The following is a 17179-nucleotide window of genomic DNA, read 5'->3' as shown; positions in this document are numbered from 1 at the left end:
CTAGGATATCTCATACCTGAAATTTCTGATCTGAAATTTTGTGCTTCGTATTTAAGAATATAATTTCGGATAATAATCTTGTCTGAAAATCTCTGAGTTAAAAAATAAATACGACCTCACATTGTGTCAATCACGTTTACACTGTCTCCAAAACTTCAGTCCGTCGTAAACAATTTCGGATTGGGTTCGATTTTCTGTGTTTTTTGCATCCGTGGCAAGCACTTTGAGAGGTGTTTTGACAATTCAGAGTCACCAAATGACTATTAAAAAAAACGCATACGAAAATGTCATACTCAGTGTGCAAGGACCTTTACAGTGCATTCAATGTATGCAAACTTATGTCGCATACATTCTGTTCCCTTGGCATTGCTAGTGCTGTGCTGTACCAGTTGAGCTACAGGAAAACAATTTATCTTGCAGAATGATGCTAAAAACGTAGTAAATGCTTAGTAGAACATTGTCCGGGAAGCAGACACACTCTGTCAGTTCAAATCTAGACTAAAAAACACATACACATTGACCTAGCATACACATAACACATTATAGACTTCTATAATTTAATGTTAGGCTGCATAGATTAGGTCAGCCGGAACCAGGAACACTTCCCATAAATACTGATGTACTTGTTACATCATAAGAAGGATGGCGTCTACGCTAATATTAGTCTCTCTGTATCCCGAGGTTTACCGCAGTCCGCCGGATCCAGGCTGTATCTGGATCTGATGAAGGACCTGCGCCTGGACACGACGACAATGCAGTCCTGAAGTGTCAACTAGTCTCTCCACTGTGAAGGCCTCCTTCCCTTTACCTCTGTGCAGATAAAATGTTGTCGGGATAATTACGATAATACCATCATTCTTTATTATAAATTTTTAAGGCCAGACAAGTAGTTTGTTAAGGGTTGGTTTGTAAAGAAGGACTACACGCCTGCTCACATATATATTCAAACGCGCATACCTATAGACTAAACACGTGATGCGCATTGTGCGTTTTCACGGGTTTGCGTTTTTGAGGTTTGTGCAGAGATAACCTTTTTTTTTCAAAATTTTTCAAGGCTTGCACCTTGGAATCTATTTCAGGGTTTGCGTTCTCGAGCCACAAGGCAATGAAAGCTTTGGCGTAAGTTCTGCCAGGAAGACTCAATCGTTACATCACTTATTGCCTTCACATCTAACCAATCATGTTCTAATACTTGCAGTATAAAAGATAACGCATGTCTGAGTTCGCAGATGCTGATGCAAAACAATTACCTCCATCCTCCCCACCACCACCAGGATGGTCCCTTATATACCTCCCGGGCAGTTGGCTGGGCCCAGCCTTCATCTTCAGGAGGATTTGCAGATTCCGCTACCCTCGGATTGCGCGCTATGGATGGGGCCTACACCAAAGAACTTTATAAGTACTTGCTGAAATAATCTATTTCAGGGTTTGCGTTGTCGAGCCACAAGGTAATGAAAGCTTTAGCGTAAGTTCTGACAGGAAGACTCAATCGTTACGTCAATTATTGCCTTCAAATCTAACCAATCATGTTCTAATACTTGCAGTATAAAAGATAACGCATGTCTGAGTTCGCAGATGCTGACGCAAAACAATTACCTCCATCCTCCCCACCACCACCAGGATGGTCCCTTCCTATACCCCCCGGGCAGTCGGCTGCGCCCCAGCATTTGTCTTCAGGCAGGAGATGCAGATTCCGCTACCCTCGGATTGCGTGCTACGGATGGGGCCTACACCAAAGAACTTTATAAATACTTACTTACTGGGCTGTTAATAAATACATGCTTTTGTTACATCATTTTATCTCCCTAGTCTTTCTGGTAGAACTGTTTTGTGCGGCTGAGCGGGCCGGAGCGCGTTGATTGTTTTCTGTTAGAACGGTGTCGTGTTAGCGGCCCCTAAGGTTAATAACTAATGATCTTTGCAACGGAAGTGAATCAATCAATCAAAACTAACTTTAGCTAGACAACTTTTTTTTCTAGAGCTGCTGTAAAGCCAAAACAATCTATTTATAGGATTTATAGGCTTTTGAGTGTATTTTGTCATGCCCCTTTTCTAAATGACCCAGTTATAGCCAACCAAATGCAAAATTGCAATTTTTTTTACAATGATTTTTGATAGTCAGACTCCAGAGAACATTTCTGCACTGGTTTGGTTCCAATCGGGTGAAAAACCTAGGACTAGTTCGCGAAAGTAGGTTTTGGACAAAATCAAAGATGGCAGAAAATTTGTCTTGCCGAAATCGAAATCGGAGAAATATTTTTTATCTGTCTTGAGCCAAGGATCACAGTTATATAAAATTCGTACTTTTCATTCATACTTTTGACCGCTGTATCGCCCCCCGTCAGGCCGATTGGGGCGGGCCTTGGTGACGTTGTAGGCGGTGTGAGTACTACCAGCCCTCAAAGTTTCAAGTCTCTACGACTTACGGTTCGGTCTGCCCGATCAGTTTTAGATGGAGAATGTTGCATCATGGGAAAATTAACAATAACAACAGGGTTTCAGCACTACGAGCTTGAACTCCTAATAAAAAGGGCCTAAAAAAGGCCTATAAAAAAAACTATAGGGTCTGGGCACTTGACGCTTGAGCTGCTGGTTACAAAATCTTTATCAAGCCTTTTAAACTGTAATAAATCCACTGATGGCCCGATCTCCGTAAAAATTTGCACGCTTCTTCAGAATAATATGTCGCACATGCTCAGCTAATTTGGTGAAGTTCTGCACAGAGCAGACCATTTTTCAGTCATTTAAATGTCATTTTGCATAGGTTAATATAGAGCATTTTTCACCTTTACAACAGTTAAAGTGCCACCGATGGCCCGACGTCCATGAAAGTTTCCAAGATTGTTTAGGATCACGCCCGATTTTGTGAGGTTGAATGCAAATCAGGCAGGAAGAGGGCAGCTTTCAGCAATTTCATGGGATTTGGCATTAGAAATACATCATTTTGACACATTTTTAACAGTTATAGCGCCACCAAGAGGCCAGTGGCCGCGTCCTTTTGCATGCGACCACAGAATGAGCTCTTACATAGGTTTGTTGAGTTTGGTGAAAATATCTTGTTCCGTTCACGAATTATAGTCAATTTAGTAAAAGGGGCTCCTCCCACTTGGAACGTTTTGGCGGCCCTTAGAGACCGTGAACCGAAATTTCCACTTTTTTTGATAATTATTGACAATCAGACTCCAGAGAATCTTGCTGCACTGGTTTGGTTCTTGTCGGGCCAAAAACCTAGGACTAATTTGTAAAAGTAGGTTTTTGGAAAAACCCAAAATACTCGAAAATTGACCAAGGGTGACGAGCAAATCCAGCATGCATCTTGTCCGCCTTGAGCCAAGGATTCCAACGATGTAAGACACTTGAGCCTGCACCCAACGGTTCAGGAGTTATGAGCCATTTCGTACTTTTGACTGATGTAGCGCACCAGTCAGGCCGATCGAGGTGGGCCTTGGTGACTTTGTAGGCGGTGTGAGTACTACCATCCCTCAAAGTTTCAAGTCTCTCAGACTTACGGTTCGGTCTGCCCAATCAGTTTTAGATGGAGAATGTTGCATCATGGTAAAATGAACAATAACAATAGGGTTTCAGTACTACGAGCTTGAACCCCTAATAAGAAGTTCCAAGTGCAAAATCCACTATTCACCATAATGGTGAGTTCAAATAAAAACATTTTAGAAAAAATTAACATCAATTTATGAAGTCAGCTTATGTGATGTTCTCTCAAAGTTTTAAGTTGTATTGACAATGCAATATTTAAGATGACTTTGGGAAATGAGTGAATGCAACTAGAGAAAGATAACTGCAAACCTTTTTTTTCTTTGAAAAATGGAACTCAAACCAATAATAAATAATAAAAAATAAACTTTGGTTTTCTGAGTAAACAAGGCATAATATGAGAATAGTGAGGATTACTAGATTTTTACAATTAAGTTAAGACATTAAGTAAAGTTAACTAAAAAGTGTTAGTTAGAACAACTGTTGGATTTTACAGTAAGTGCACGTATAGTAAAATAAAGTGCAACCTAAAATGTCTTATGGGTTTGGAACAACATAAGGGAGAGTAAATGATGAAAGAATTGTTATTTTTGGGTGAACTGAGTTTAAAGCATTGCATAGATTTTTGGGTGCAGATGTTGTTTGAAGGTGGCATAATTTATTGTATCACATGAGAACAGACCTCCTCCTTTGTTTTCTTGGATATGACACGAAACCAGTCTCCAATCATACTGAGAACAGCGGCGAAATATGCTAAACCAATCAGGATCCAGAACCAGACCAGGGGCTTGTAATAGTCCAAGTACTCCAACTCAGAACCACCTGAACAAACGAGACACGATACTGGAATTATTTTTGCAAACAGCTGCAAACATGCAGTCATCCGTATCCTGTGTTTATGCTCACCACTGCTTTCTTCATGGAGGCGTCGCTCACCCTCACCCGCAACAAAATCTCCAAAGCCGATGGTTGTCAAAGTAATGACGACAAAGTAGATGGACTCCAGCGCACTCCAGCCCTCAATGTGTTTGAATATGACGGCCGGCAGAGTGACGAAGAGGAGACAACCAAAGAGAATGAAAATAAAAGTAGAGATCACACGGATCTTGGTTTGACTCACGTTCCACTTCTGAGGAGAGAAAAAAAAAGCATGGATGGAAAGATGTAGGAGTTAACCAGGTGATGGATGGATGTATAAATAAATATATAGAGGGTTAGTCAATCCATGTATGGACAGTTTGACTTGAAAGTCTGAGAAACTAATTGTAAATACAATATGTGACCCGTGCTGGCAAAATCAGTCACAATTGGACAATTTTCAAAAAAATTGTAATTCCCATTCTCTATTAAACAACCTTCAAAATGATGTATGATTTGTTGGAATCAGACAAAAAGTCGAAAGAGTCCGCAAAGTCAATTTTGAGAAAAATCGAGTCAAAGTTTTCTAAAGGTTCCAAAACAAAATCACCTAGCAAACATACTTTAAAATCCCTGGTAAAAACACCAATTTTGGCGCACACCAAGTCAAAACCAAATATCTATAGGAAAAATATATATTCAACTCTTTTTCCCATGATACCACAATTGTTTGATTAACATTAATGAGAAATACAACCTATATATTAATACCTACTGTACCGCATTGATCTGAATGTTACACATCGGATGTTTTTCCCCAACAGGTAACCACGCGTTCACTTAAGAATAACAGATTTGCGAGAATACTCACCAATAAAGAGATATTTTGAAATACTGTAATTCTGTATCTATGTGTATATCGTGATCGTGTTTTTGTGCACATGCTTTGGATTGTCAGTCAGCGCGAGTAAGATTGTTTTGTTTACATCAGCATGAGTGTGAAAATCACATTTCATTGGTTCAGACTTATGCCATCGAGAATTTGCTATGAATATTCACAAAGTTGGGATGCTGCACTTTAAAACAATACCAACAATGCGCTGAGGGGAAGCGCCTGTCGTCGAGAAGCGAGCGGAGAAAAACTGCGTTTAATTACTATTTGGAGCATTGGGATCGGTAAGAATCGCTCATTTTTGTGAACACCTCAAATTCAACCTTTTTCCATTTTTGACATTTCAACTCATTTTGCCAGCACGGGTCACATACAACAAATAGATGCAGGGAGAAATGTACAAAAATCCACCGAATACTGTATATAAAGATAACGTAAAGAAACAAGACATGTCTAAGACTTTGATATCCTAGTGCTGATATATAACTGGGGCCTCCAAGGTCACAATAGAATTTATAATAGAACATTTAAAGACACATATGTAGCTTGTTGCTATAGCTATTTGAAAGAAAAATACTTTCTTTTCTATGTGCCAATCTATTCTCTAAAAACTACAAATCCACTGCTCAATTTTCAAGTTAACAACTATTTATTTTTGTTATCTAAAATGTCATTAATTAACCCGGAAATTTCAGTTAAAGTTGATATAATGATCAACATCATTATGTCAACAGAACTTAAAATAATGTTTGCATTTATTAGGTTTAATTCAATAATTAATAATTGAACGTAGGCTACAACAATACATTTTTTGAGGATAAATAATATCTACAAAAGCAGGGTGCAGCCATTGTTTCCAAATTTTCTCCAGATTATGCTTGCCTATTTATGGGATATTTAGAAGATAGATAGGCCTACATCTGGAATAATAACCATTTTTTAGATAATATTGTTATGTTGAAGCGATATGTGAACGATGTATTTAGCATTTTTAGAGGCTCAAGACAAATGTTCGATGAATTCGTTGAGTTTTTGAATAGTACAGTGGATTCTATCAAGTTCAATGTTGAAATTGATTCCCATTCTGTCGTATTCCTCGATACTAGACTCAAATTTGAATCCGGTACTCTATTGAGTTATTTTTATTCCAAACCAACGGTCAAAAATAGTATTCTCCATGCAACAAGACCTCATCCATCTTATTTTAAAAAAAGGGCTACCGTATACCCAATTTCTTCGACTGAAACGTATAGTGTAGAATCAGATTTTGAACAGCAATTGGTGATTATGTATAAGCGTTTTATTCTTAGAGGTTATCCGAAAAAATGGCTGTATATCGCTTTGGAGAAAGCACGAAAATCGTCCTATATATATATATATCGGTCAAACAAAAATAGTCCCACTCTGTAGTTTGTACCACTACTTATTCTGCACATAGTCCAGCGATCAAGAATGTGATCAAAAAACTTTGGTATACTTAAATGTGATTCAGTGGGCGAGAGTCCTTTTGCGGAATTGCCTCTTTTTTCACATTATAGAGCGAGAAATATTAGAGACTATTTGGTCAAATCAGACACTTTCATAAAAAATAGTCCTGATGGACGTATTAACAAGGACACTGTTTTTTTCCCCCTGCCTCAAGTGTGCGGCATGTAGACACATCCATAGAAGATGTTTTTCCTTTCGCAGTAGCATAACAAACCGTACATGTAAGCTAAAACAATTTGTTACATGTGCTTCTACCAATCTGATTTACCTATTATTTTGTCCATGTGACAAAAAATATGTAGGAAAGACAAATAGGCATATTAAGACACGTATCATTGAACATATGAGCGCTATCGAAGGAAAGACCAAAAATATCCAGTTGCGCGTCATCTAGAGATGTCCCAATCGATCTTGGAATTAAATGTCGTTTTCATAGAATATATAACACAGTTACGTAGAGGTGGTAATTCGGAGACTTTTGCAGAGGGAATGTAAATGGATTTTTGACCTAAGATGTCTGTATCCTTTGGGTATGAATATTCTCTGAATTGTGCATTATGCATTACAATGTCTAATCATGTGACGTGTAGGGATGATGATATTAACCTTGTGTGATATTCAATAATGGGAATGAGTATATTCATGTTCATGTTGATGGTCAGATTTTTTTATAATCATATAATCATTTAATCATCAAGTATATATAATCATGTAGACTATTGATGTGAATATTTGTATATGGGATAAAATCAGATTCCGGTATGTTACATGGATTACGGTAAAGAGGATGTTAATGACTGCAGGTGTTGAGCTTGGTAACACATAGCACTGATGAAGGGTTGAACCCGAAAACGTTTTGCATTCTTGCACTTTTTTGCACTTTGGCACTTTATTTGTGGTCTCTGGAATATAAATCTTGTGGGATTTTTGGCTGATTTTCGTGTGCAGATCTTTTTTCTTATCCTTAATTGAACGTACAACTATGCATTTATCTAAGTAATAGGTCCCCTGAATTTCTTTTTAGAGTGTAGTTGGTGGGCTAACTTTGTTGACCAGCAGCAATAAATATATGGGAAGAGATAAAGCATTGAGAAGTGGCACTGTGAGAAGGAGAAATGGCCAGATGGAATCAGGCCCAGGGTCCTCAGGGCATGGGTGAATCAGCTGTTTGCCTGGTTTTTCATCAAGGTTTCGTTCTCTACTACCATCACCAGAGTTTTGGTTCATTGCCACTATTTTTCTTTGGCTTACTCAGTGGTGATTTATAATGAATTGCTGAATTGTGACATATGTATGGAAGCATGAGGTACGTAGTCCTAATAAAGTTTCTGAGGATCAGTCTAGGTCAATATTCAAAAATATTGTTGTAGTCCTTCCCTAAGGAATATTTGTATGTATAACTGAAATGAATGTACATTCAATTCAATTCAATGTACAATTCAATTCAATTAAATTCATATTAATTTGTATACCACTTTTCACAATACATACTGTTTCAAAGCAGCTTTACAGAAAATGCATGTATACGTTACAATTTAGAATGATCTGTTATCAAAGGTGAGGTGACCGTCTAAGTTATGCATTTAAGAATTGTACACAAATCACGCAAATCCCATGTACAGCTAAGAATGTATTAATTTAAACAAAGTATTAATTTAAGGCGGAAACTGTGAGCTCATTGAAGTAAAGAATACATGTAGTTAACAAATGATTATTATATATAGAACAATTTAGCATTGGTGCAAGTTGTGTGGTTCTGCTCATTATGGGATCAAACTTTTAGGTGCACTCAGAAATGAAAAGTAGAAATATGATTAAAATGATGTACACTCACATGAGACAAGACTCCAGATATATCAGTCTTTTAAAAAAGCAGTTTCATTTTACATGGAGTTGGTCGCCGTATTGATGTCACATAACTAGCCATGTCATTTATTTAATTACTGATAATAATAATAAAAGTACTTCTACTACTACTACTACTACTTATAATAATAATAATAATAATAATAATAAGGATAATGTGTACTATATAGTGCTTTTAAAACAACCATGTTTCCAATAGCAACTAACAGCTTTTAGAGCAGTGGTTCTCAAACTTTTTTTTTTTTTTTTTTTGGTCGTGCCCCCCTTTAAAACAAAATCTGAACATTTTTACAATAGCAACCAAATAGCCTTAAGCACAAGCATGTTTCAATAACAACAGATGGCCTTTAGAGCAAGCATGTTTCCAATAGCTTTAAGAACGCTGTGTTTCCGGTTAGAAATTGTGTCTGACTTGAGACAGCTGACGCCACGTGACTGTGACGTATGCCATCAAAGTACCGCGAGAGCGATTTGAAACTCAGGCAGCGCAGCTTCTCCAGAGCGGCTGCAAGAGCTCTGATGTCGACACAGCTGTTCCACAACTGGCCAAATCCACCGCATGGCAACGATCACATGCGTTTCGTATTTATTCAAACACCTTTAGCTCCACTAATGTTCACAAATCTGTTTTTTATAACAGTAAAAGCTCTTTTCATGTAGTCATAATGTTATCTTGTGTCATATTTATCAAAATAAAACTGATAAAAAAATGTAGACCCCACTACATTGGTATTTCAATTGTAAAGGCGTAAAATGTATAATTAAAAACATTAATAAAAACTACATAGAACACTAAAAAATAACATTTTCTGCATGTCCCCACTCTCTATCTCTAAACTTTACCATGAAATATGATGATTAAAATCCTTCAGAAATCTTAATTTTTTTGCATTGTTGTATGACTTTATATCCAATCTATGCTGAAAATGTTTTTTTTTTCATGAGAAAAAATATTTTATCTAATATTTTAGATAAAATACACATTTTAGACGTGTCCCGAGGTTTTCACTCAGTCCTGTTACCCTAACACATCCCCCCCTCTGAAAAATTTGGAATATTGCACAAGACACATTTTCAGCAGGAAGTTGCATCATTTGGATCTTCTAAAGGCAATGGGAAGACCATAAGTAAGTCCTCTCATTTTAATTTCTGTATATTTTATGAAATTGTAACTATGACTGAGAAGGTCAATATCAACATACTGTCCTGTTACCTAAATTATTTCTTAGATTTTATTTGATTATTTTAAAAATATTAACTTTTGGTAAGTCACTAGAAATTGCTCAGTGTCCTGTGTCCTACAGTTGGTCCAAAATGCAGCCGCTGGAGTTCTTACCAGAACCAGGAAGTATGACCATATTAGCCCGGTTCTGTCAACACTGCATTGGCTCCTTATTAAACATTGTATACATTTTTAAATATTGCTAATTACTTACAAAGCACTAAATGGTTTAGCTCCCCAGTACTTGAGCGAGCTCTTAACGCATTATAGTCCTTCACGTCTATTGCGATCTCAAAATGCTGGGCAGTTGATAATACCTAGAATATCTAAGGGTGTATTCACACCAGGAAAGTCCGATAGTTCACTTGCTTTGGTCCGGACCAAATAATTTTATTTTTTTTATTTTTTTTGGTACGGTTCGCTTTCACACTGCTCTTTTTTGCAAGTGAACCAAAATTTGTAAACAAAACCACACGTGTGCTAAGGTCGTCCATTCATTGGACAAGGATTCTCAAGTAGGGTAATCAGGAAGTGCAAAAAAGGCTCAGCATGGAGATATTTCGTACTGCAATATTTGTTCTTTTAATAATTTTGTGTTATTCAGTACAAACGCAATATGAAGAAACTAATGAGTATCATATGATACAATATCATCTATACGATGTTGTAATTCGGATTTTGAGAAGACGACGATGTGCTGCAAGACGGTTCCGGCGGAGAAAACATGCTCTCATGTGCGCCTACCATGGCATGCTGACAGTGGCACTGCGCAGAAGACGGATAAGGTATAACGTTTTCATTCATAGAGAGGGGCTATGTTCACACATTCAAATAATGACATTCTTATTGTATATACTGCTAACAAGTGCTGTCAATGTTAACGCTTGCGATTAAGTTTGTCCAGTTTAACGTAAATTAACGCAGCATCATCCTTGTATTGTAACTATCGTTACATTATATGAACTGCAAAAGCTTTTTTTTGCATCTATGCGCGATTAGGCTAAAGAGAACGCTCTGTATGTGAATGTCCTGATGCACACACTCATTCATTCATTCCATTCCAATGATGCACACATGACGCGCAGAAAGACGCGCAACAGTATCGTGAGGCCAGACAGCGTGCCCGAATGGAATTCTCTTTCGCACTTGAACAACAATAACACAAACCATTATGCCAAAATGTCCCTTGTGTTAAGTATCCTCATAAGACCATAAGAGCAGTAGAGCTTAGATTCTCTGCCTGAGCCCGAGCCCGACCCGACCCGACCCGCGGGCCGGGCCGATATTTCACGCCACTATGCTCGGGTCGGGTCGGGTCGGGCCGGGCCCTTGATCAAGCACGTCACGTGTCACGCGCAGCGTCTCCTCCACTCGCGCGCTGTGCTATATTGTGTTGTGTACTGTAGGCCTAGCTTAAGTGCAATATGGAGCTTGAAGAAGTCAAGAAAAAAATTACAACAGGAGAATTAACTTTGCAGAAGTATGAAGGAAAGTCAGAGGTATGGAAACATTTCAAACTAGTCGTGGGCAGTGACAACATATGTGTTGGCTTTGTCGAGTGCAAGTGCGGCACGCTGCTCGCCTATGACAGCAAAAAAACGGGGACTTCGACAATGAACAGACACATGAAGCAGGCTTGCCATGACAGAAAGGATGATAGTCAGCCTTCAATGTCCTCTTTTGTTACTTCTCCAAGCATACCGCTGAGGGCGAGGCAAGCTCTGACAGAGAAATGCGTTGAGTTTTGCTGCAGGGACATAAGGCCATTTTACGTTGTAAGTGGCCAGGGCTTCCAGGTGCTAGCTCAAGAATTGATCAATGTTGGTGCTACATATGGTCGTGTATCGGCCCAGTCCATCCTGCCTCACCATAGCACCGTTTCCAATGCTTGCCTAAAAAAGGCCGATGAGAGGAGGGAAGTTTTGGCACAGACGCTCAAAGATGCTCTGAAGAATGGAGACGTAGGGATGAGCACGGATATGTGGACTGATGACTACAAAAAGCTAAGTTACATCGCAATAACGTGTCATTTTATCACCGACGACTATACATTAGTTGGTAAAAATCTCACCACAGCAATGTTTCCCGTGGAGGATGCTAAAACGGGGAAAAATATCCGACGCAAGATAGTTTGTCTGCTGGTCAACAAATTTGGCCTCGACCCTAGCTCCCTCAGCCGAATAGTGTGGGTAACAGATGAAGGCAGCAACATAATCAAAGCACTGGAACCATATAGGAGGCTTTCTTGTCTCGATCACCTAATTAATACTCTCCTTCATCACGGTCTGCATGCCGACACACTGGCGCAAAACGCGTCGGATATAGGAGAGACCATATCTGCTGCTAAAGGGCCTGTGAGATATCTGAAACAATCTGGCCTGGTTGCGCAATTATCAAAGACAGTGCTACAGATGGGGGAGACATGATTTAGCACAGTTTACCTCACACTCAAGTCGGTGCAGGACATATACCCAGAGCTACGGGAGAAGCTGGAGACCCGCGGTGAGCTTGAGCCCATCGAAAATATTGCACCTGACTTATTGAGCTTTCTTGTCACCTTTTTGGAGCCATTCTATAATGCCCAGAGAGAGTTGGAGGGCGACAAATATCCAACCATAAACCTGGTCTGCCTCTGGCTTGAGAGACTGAAGAGACATTGCCAGCCCTCTCCCACCGACTCTCCGCAGCAAGCCTTTGTGCGCCAGAGACATTCCAATTTCATAGTGCAAAAAATCAAGGTGAACATTCTGCACAAAGTTGCTCTTTTCCTCTGACCCAAATTCAACAAATTGAGGATGATGTCTCCTGTAGATATACTTGAAGTACATGCCCACGTTCGCACCCTACTCTTGTCTGTGGAGGAAGATGCTGCAGCGACTGTCAGTGGAATGAGCAGTACTGGCTTCACACCACCAGCAGCCAGGCCCAGGAGAGACTCAGACTTTGCCGAATGGGAGAATCAAGACGATGATAACGAACCAGATGAGGATGAAGTGGCCATGTACAATTCACAGAGGCATACCATGGATGACGACAGGGATCTACTGAAATGGTGGAAAGTCAATGGATTGGTGTACCCAAAACTAGCCAGGCTGGCAAGATCCATCCTCTGCATTCCAGCAAGCAGCAGCAGCAGCGAGCGCGTGTTCAGCGCAGCTGGCCGAACGATAGAGCAGAGGAGGACCGCTCTGAAACCAGCAACTGTGGACGCAATCTTGTTCTTGCATGACAACATGTAGAACCATGTAAGTAGGCTATAACTTTATGACTAATATGCTATTATATAATGGTTACATGCAGCATATATAGCCTTGGCCTAATCAATTCCTCACACTTCGTCTACAGGCTCATACAAAGGCAGGAGGCTACCATTGTTAAATTATATTAAAGTAGCCTACTCCTAGCTAGGCCCTCCAAAGTTAATTATTTTTCATTTTCTGTGTTCGTCATTGTTCAGGTTTTTTTTTTTTACGTTTCTTCATTCGGATCCATTTGCATTCCATTCCATTCTGAATAAATAAACAACACAGTTTACATGCTTTGTCCTTGTTACTTTATTCATAAAGATAATAATTAATAAATGCACGCAATAAAGGCAATACATGCCTTTCAAGTTATGTGTGCAAAATTCAGAATTAAATGAATGTGCAGCAATTTATAGAGAGTCTGTAGTATGTGTTGTAGCCATTAAATAAGCGCATTTATTTTCATATTTATTAAAATATTATAATGTTATTTTTTTCCATCTATGTTGATTATGAAAGTGAACAGAGTAGATAGGAGGATGCGCAATATAATCGGGAGACATTGAGTGGTTCAGGCATGACCACTTCATTATGTTCTGTTTTGTAGAAAGCCTTTCTTTAAAGTGAATTTCGTTTTCTATAAATTGTATCTTAATTTTAATACATTTTTCATCAACCAATTGCCTGGATTTAATAAATAAGAATCAAATATAGCAGACAATATAATCATGACATGGAGGCGCCGGCGAGCCGCGGTTACCATAGCACGTGAACTGGAGCCATCTCATCATAAATTAAATCAATTTTTGGCACGCTTGTCACCGAATTTACAAGTGCACATCTTGCTTGTTGCACGCGCACACATATGTCGAAATAACATTATTAATAATAATGAATCTTTAAGAATATTTGATTGAATGTTGAATGTTGTGCTTGTTCAATTTAATAAAATTAAAACTTTCATTGTGATAATTGAAATAATTGAATATTAAAAATTAAGTGGGCAACTTTTGCACATTTATTAATAGTATTTATATTATATATATATATATATATATATATATATATATATATATATATATATATATATATATATATAACATTGCGCAGCTCCCCCCCTGGTCTAGCACCCATTCAGCACCTGCATGATCTGGCGTCGCCCCTGGTTATAACGGCCCACATATTAAAAATGTTCGGGTTTAAATCGGGCTCGGGCTGATAATTACAGTTAATGTGTCGGGCCGGGCCGGGCTCGGACACAACGTGCACGGGCTCGGGTCGGGTCGGGCTTGATTTTTTGGACCCGATCTAAGCTCTAAAGAGCAGTCAAATAATTAAATGAACGTAAAGACTTAAAAATAATAAAAATAAAATAAAAAATTATCGATTGACAGCACTACTGCTAACATTACTGCATACTACTATGTGTAGTGCTATCCTAATAAGTCATGTATTGGCATTTTCATCACCCCAATTTACATAGTAAAAATATAACCATGTCACACTTTGCACACTGTTTTTCACCAGATTTGTCTGTCATAGGAGGTATTTATCATTGTAAATAAAGACACAATCTTTACTCTTGAGTATTGAAAATTCTATAGACTACCTATGGTTAATAGATAGGCCTGTTGTTGTTTCAGCATGTTCCCCTCTATGTGAAACTGTCTGTAGCCTACTGGCTAATTTCTATTTCACATGCTTTTTTTTTGCCTTCCCTACAGTAGAATCTGGGTCAATCCACGCTCTCAGGATTGGTGGCAACTTATCAATAATAACTGGACTGACAGAGAGTGGTTGCTGAATTTCAGAATGAGAAAAGGCCCATTTTTGATCGGGCCAGAGCGGCAGACTGTTGCCACAATGGACTGAAACCTTTGAGGGAGTAAATGTGCCTCTAATGATCTTAGGAGATGCTGCCTATCCATTACTTCCCTGGCTTATGAAGCCATTCCGAGAAGGCAGAGGAGTGACTGCTGAACAGATCAACTTCAACCACCGCCTGGGTCAGGCAAGGATGACTGTTGAGAGAGCCTTTGGGCGCCTCAAAGGTCGATGGAGATGCCTCCTTAAGCAACATGAAGCACACATTTCTCTGGTCAGCCAAATCATTTCAGCATGTTGTGTATTACACAACTTTTGTGAAGTCAACAATGAAATATTCAATGACGGAGACTATGAAGAAGATGAAGGTGAAGAGGATGAATTGGATGACAGACAGAATCGTGAGTTGACCGGAGATCAGAGTGGTCAAGATATTAGAAATGCACTATGTGCCTATTTTTCAAGCCTGTAAGGGAAATTAGATGTTAAGGTACTTATATAATTGTCAGTCCAATGGAAGAAATCTTTTGCTTGTAATTGTTTTGATTCTGATTTAAATAGTTCAATTGTTGTTCATCAAAGCAAAATATACTTAACCAGCAGCCAAGGTTGACCACTGACAATGTTTTATGTGGTGGTTGACTTGAATGACTACAACTGAGTTTTGTAACAAAAAAAAAAAAAATTTATTGCTGAGATAGCAAAGTGTTATACATGTTTTGTTCTTTATTTTACACCAATTTTCATTCTCAAGAAAGGTTCTTTATAGCATTTTAAATAAACATACGTTTATTTTTTACATCCACATTTTTCTTTACTGAGAATAGATTTTTTTAAGTAAGAAAAAATAAAATTCTTTGTTGAAGAAATTTTAAATGCTAAAACGTCTCTTCTTTGCTCATCTTTTTATAAATGTAAACTTATTTATAACAATAAAACATAGTTTGAAACACTATAGATTGCGGTGCAACTACACTCACAGTAACACATGCAGACTCCTTTACAACAATGAGCCTAACGAACAATTATTATACAAACTGATAACACTATGAGGTAGATTGCTGTGCACCTTCACCATCTACAAGTTGTAGAAATGCTCATTGTCATTCACTTGATGTAGTACGGCGGATATAGGCAGGTTGCCATGTGATTCAACAGATGAAACATTTTGAGCCTCGCATGGTCGCATGAGCTGCAGGGCCATGGGCTGCTGTGGTTGTGCCCTGGGTGGCTGAGGAGTGGACCATGCACTGGTAGGGGTTGAATTCATTGGAGCTGGTGGAATCAACTGGGTTGGGGGTGGAATAAAGTGAGTTGGGGGTGGCATCAAGTGAGTTGGGTGCTGCGAGGGTGGGTGCTGTGACTGACCAGAAGACAATGCATTAGCGAGAGTGGCCACTAGCTGTGTAAACATTTGATGATTTGCCTCTTGCTGAGCTTGCATAGCTTGAAATCTCCTTTCCTCTGCCTCCTGATGTGCCCTCAGCAAAATCTCAAGGACTGCGTTCTCCTGTGCTTGGCGTTTTTGCTCAGCTTCATACATTTCATATAGCTGCTTGCTTTGCTGAGCCATATAAGCCTGCAGCCCACTATCATCCAGACAATCTTTGGCCTTACGCTTCCTTCCCAGGTGCTTCCTAGCTTGAGCCCCAGGAATGGCCAGCCTTCCACTGCTTTCTCCATGCTGCTCATCACAACTGGTTGTGGCATCGCTGTCCTCTATGTCAGTGGATGTGGCAAGAGGAGTATCTGTGGGGCCATTAGATTCTGGATTGTTGGGTGTTAATCCCTTTTCTCCTGTCAGTATTTAACAAAATAATTGTCACTACATCGTTCAAAAGCAAAACGGTGGCAGCAGGTAATATATTTTTTATGATGTGCATTATTCTCACAAATGATGTTTCCTTTCTACATAATTTAATTCAAAACTGAAAAAACTCATGTATTCTATGATCTTAGACAATATCATAATATATAGTTTGTAACGATCACTTCAGATTGGCTATAAAATGTAAAGATTATATATATAATATGTAAAGATAAAGATATATCTTAAAGATAAAGAGATCTCTTCTCCTGAATTTCCACTCTTGTTTAGAGCATCGCGCACTTTCATATAATGTTGCCGAAGTTTTTTTACTTTAACGCGGCACTGTGCAGGAGACCTCTCATATCCCCTCTCCTTCATCCGTTCAGTAAACATGTTGAACACATCAGTATTTTTATGTGTCCTCTCCAGCAGCTGTGCTACATGGGCATCTGCCCAAATGTTAATAAGGCAGCTCGTCTCTT

At 38.9% G+C, this 17179-nt stretch overlaps 1 protein-coding gene across 1 annotated transcript in view; it reads right to left on the bottom strand.

The window, feature by feature from the left end:
- kcnk2b (potassium channel, subfamily K, member 2b) overlaps positions 1-17179 on the bottom strand; it is an 87564-nt gene that overhangs the window by 1229 nt on the left and 69156 nt on the right. The window contains exons 5-6 of the mRNA XM_077219620.1: positions 4399-4621; positions 4175-4314 (exon numbers count right to left, since the gene is read on the bottom strand). Coding sequence (XP_077075735.1) covers positions 4175-4314; positions 4399-4621 — 363 coding nt within the window. The remainder of the gene's footprint in view (positions 1-4174; positions 4315-4398; positions 4622-17179) is intronic.

Source organism: Siphateles boraxobius, unplaced genomic scaffold, assembly GCF_051911475.1.
Source record: "Siphateles boraxobius isolate OS27281-9 unplaced genomic scaffold, OSU_SipBor_1 8, whole genome shotgun sequence".
Classification (NCBI taxonomy): Eukaryota; Metazoa; Chordata; class Actinopteri; order Cypriniformes; family Leuciscidae; genus Siphateles; species Siphateles boraxobius.
Note: the sequence above shows the minus strand (reverse complement) of the source record. Positions and strands in the feature narration are given on the sequence as shown.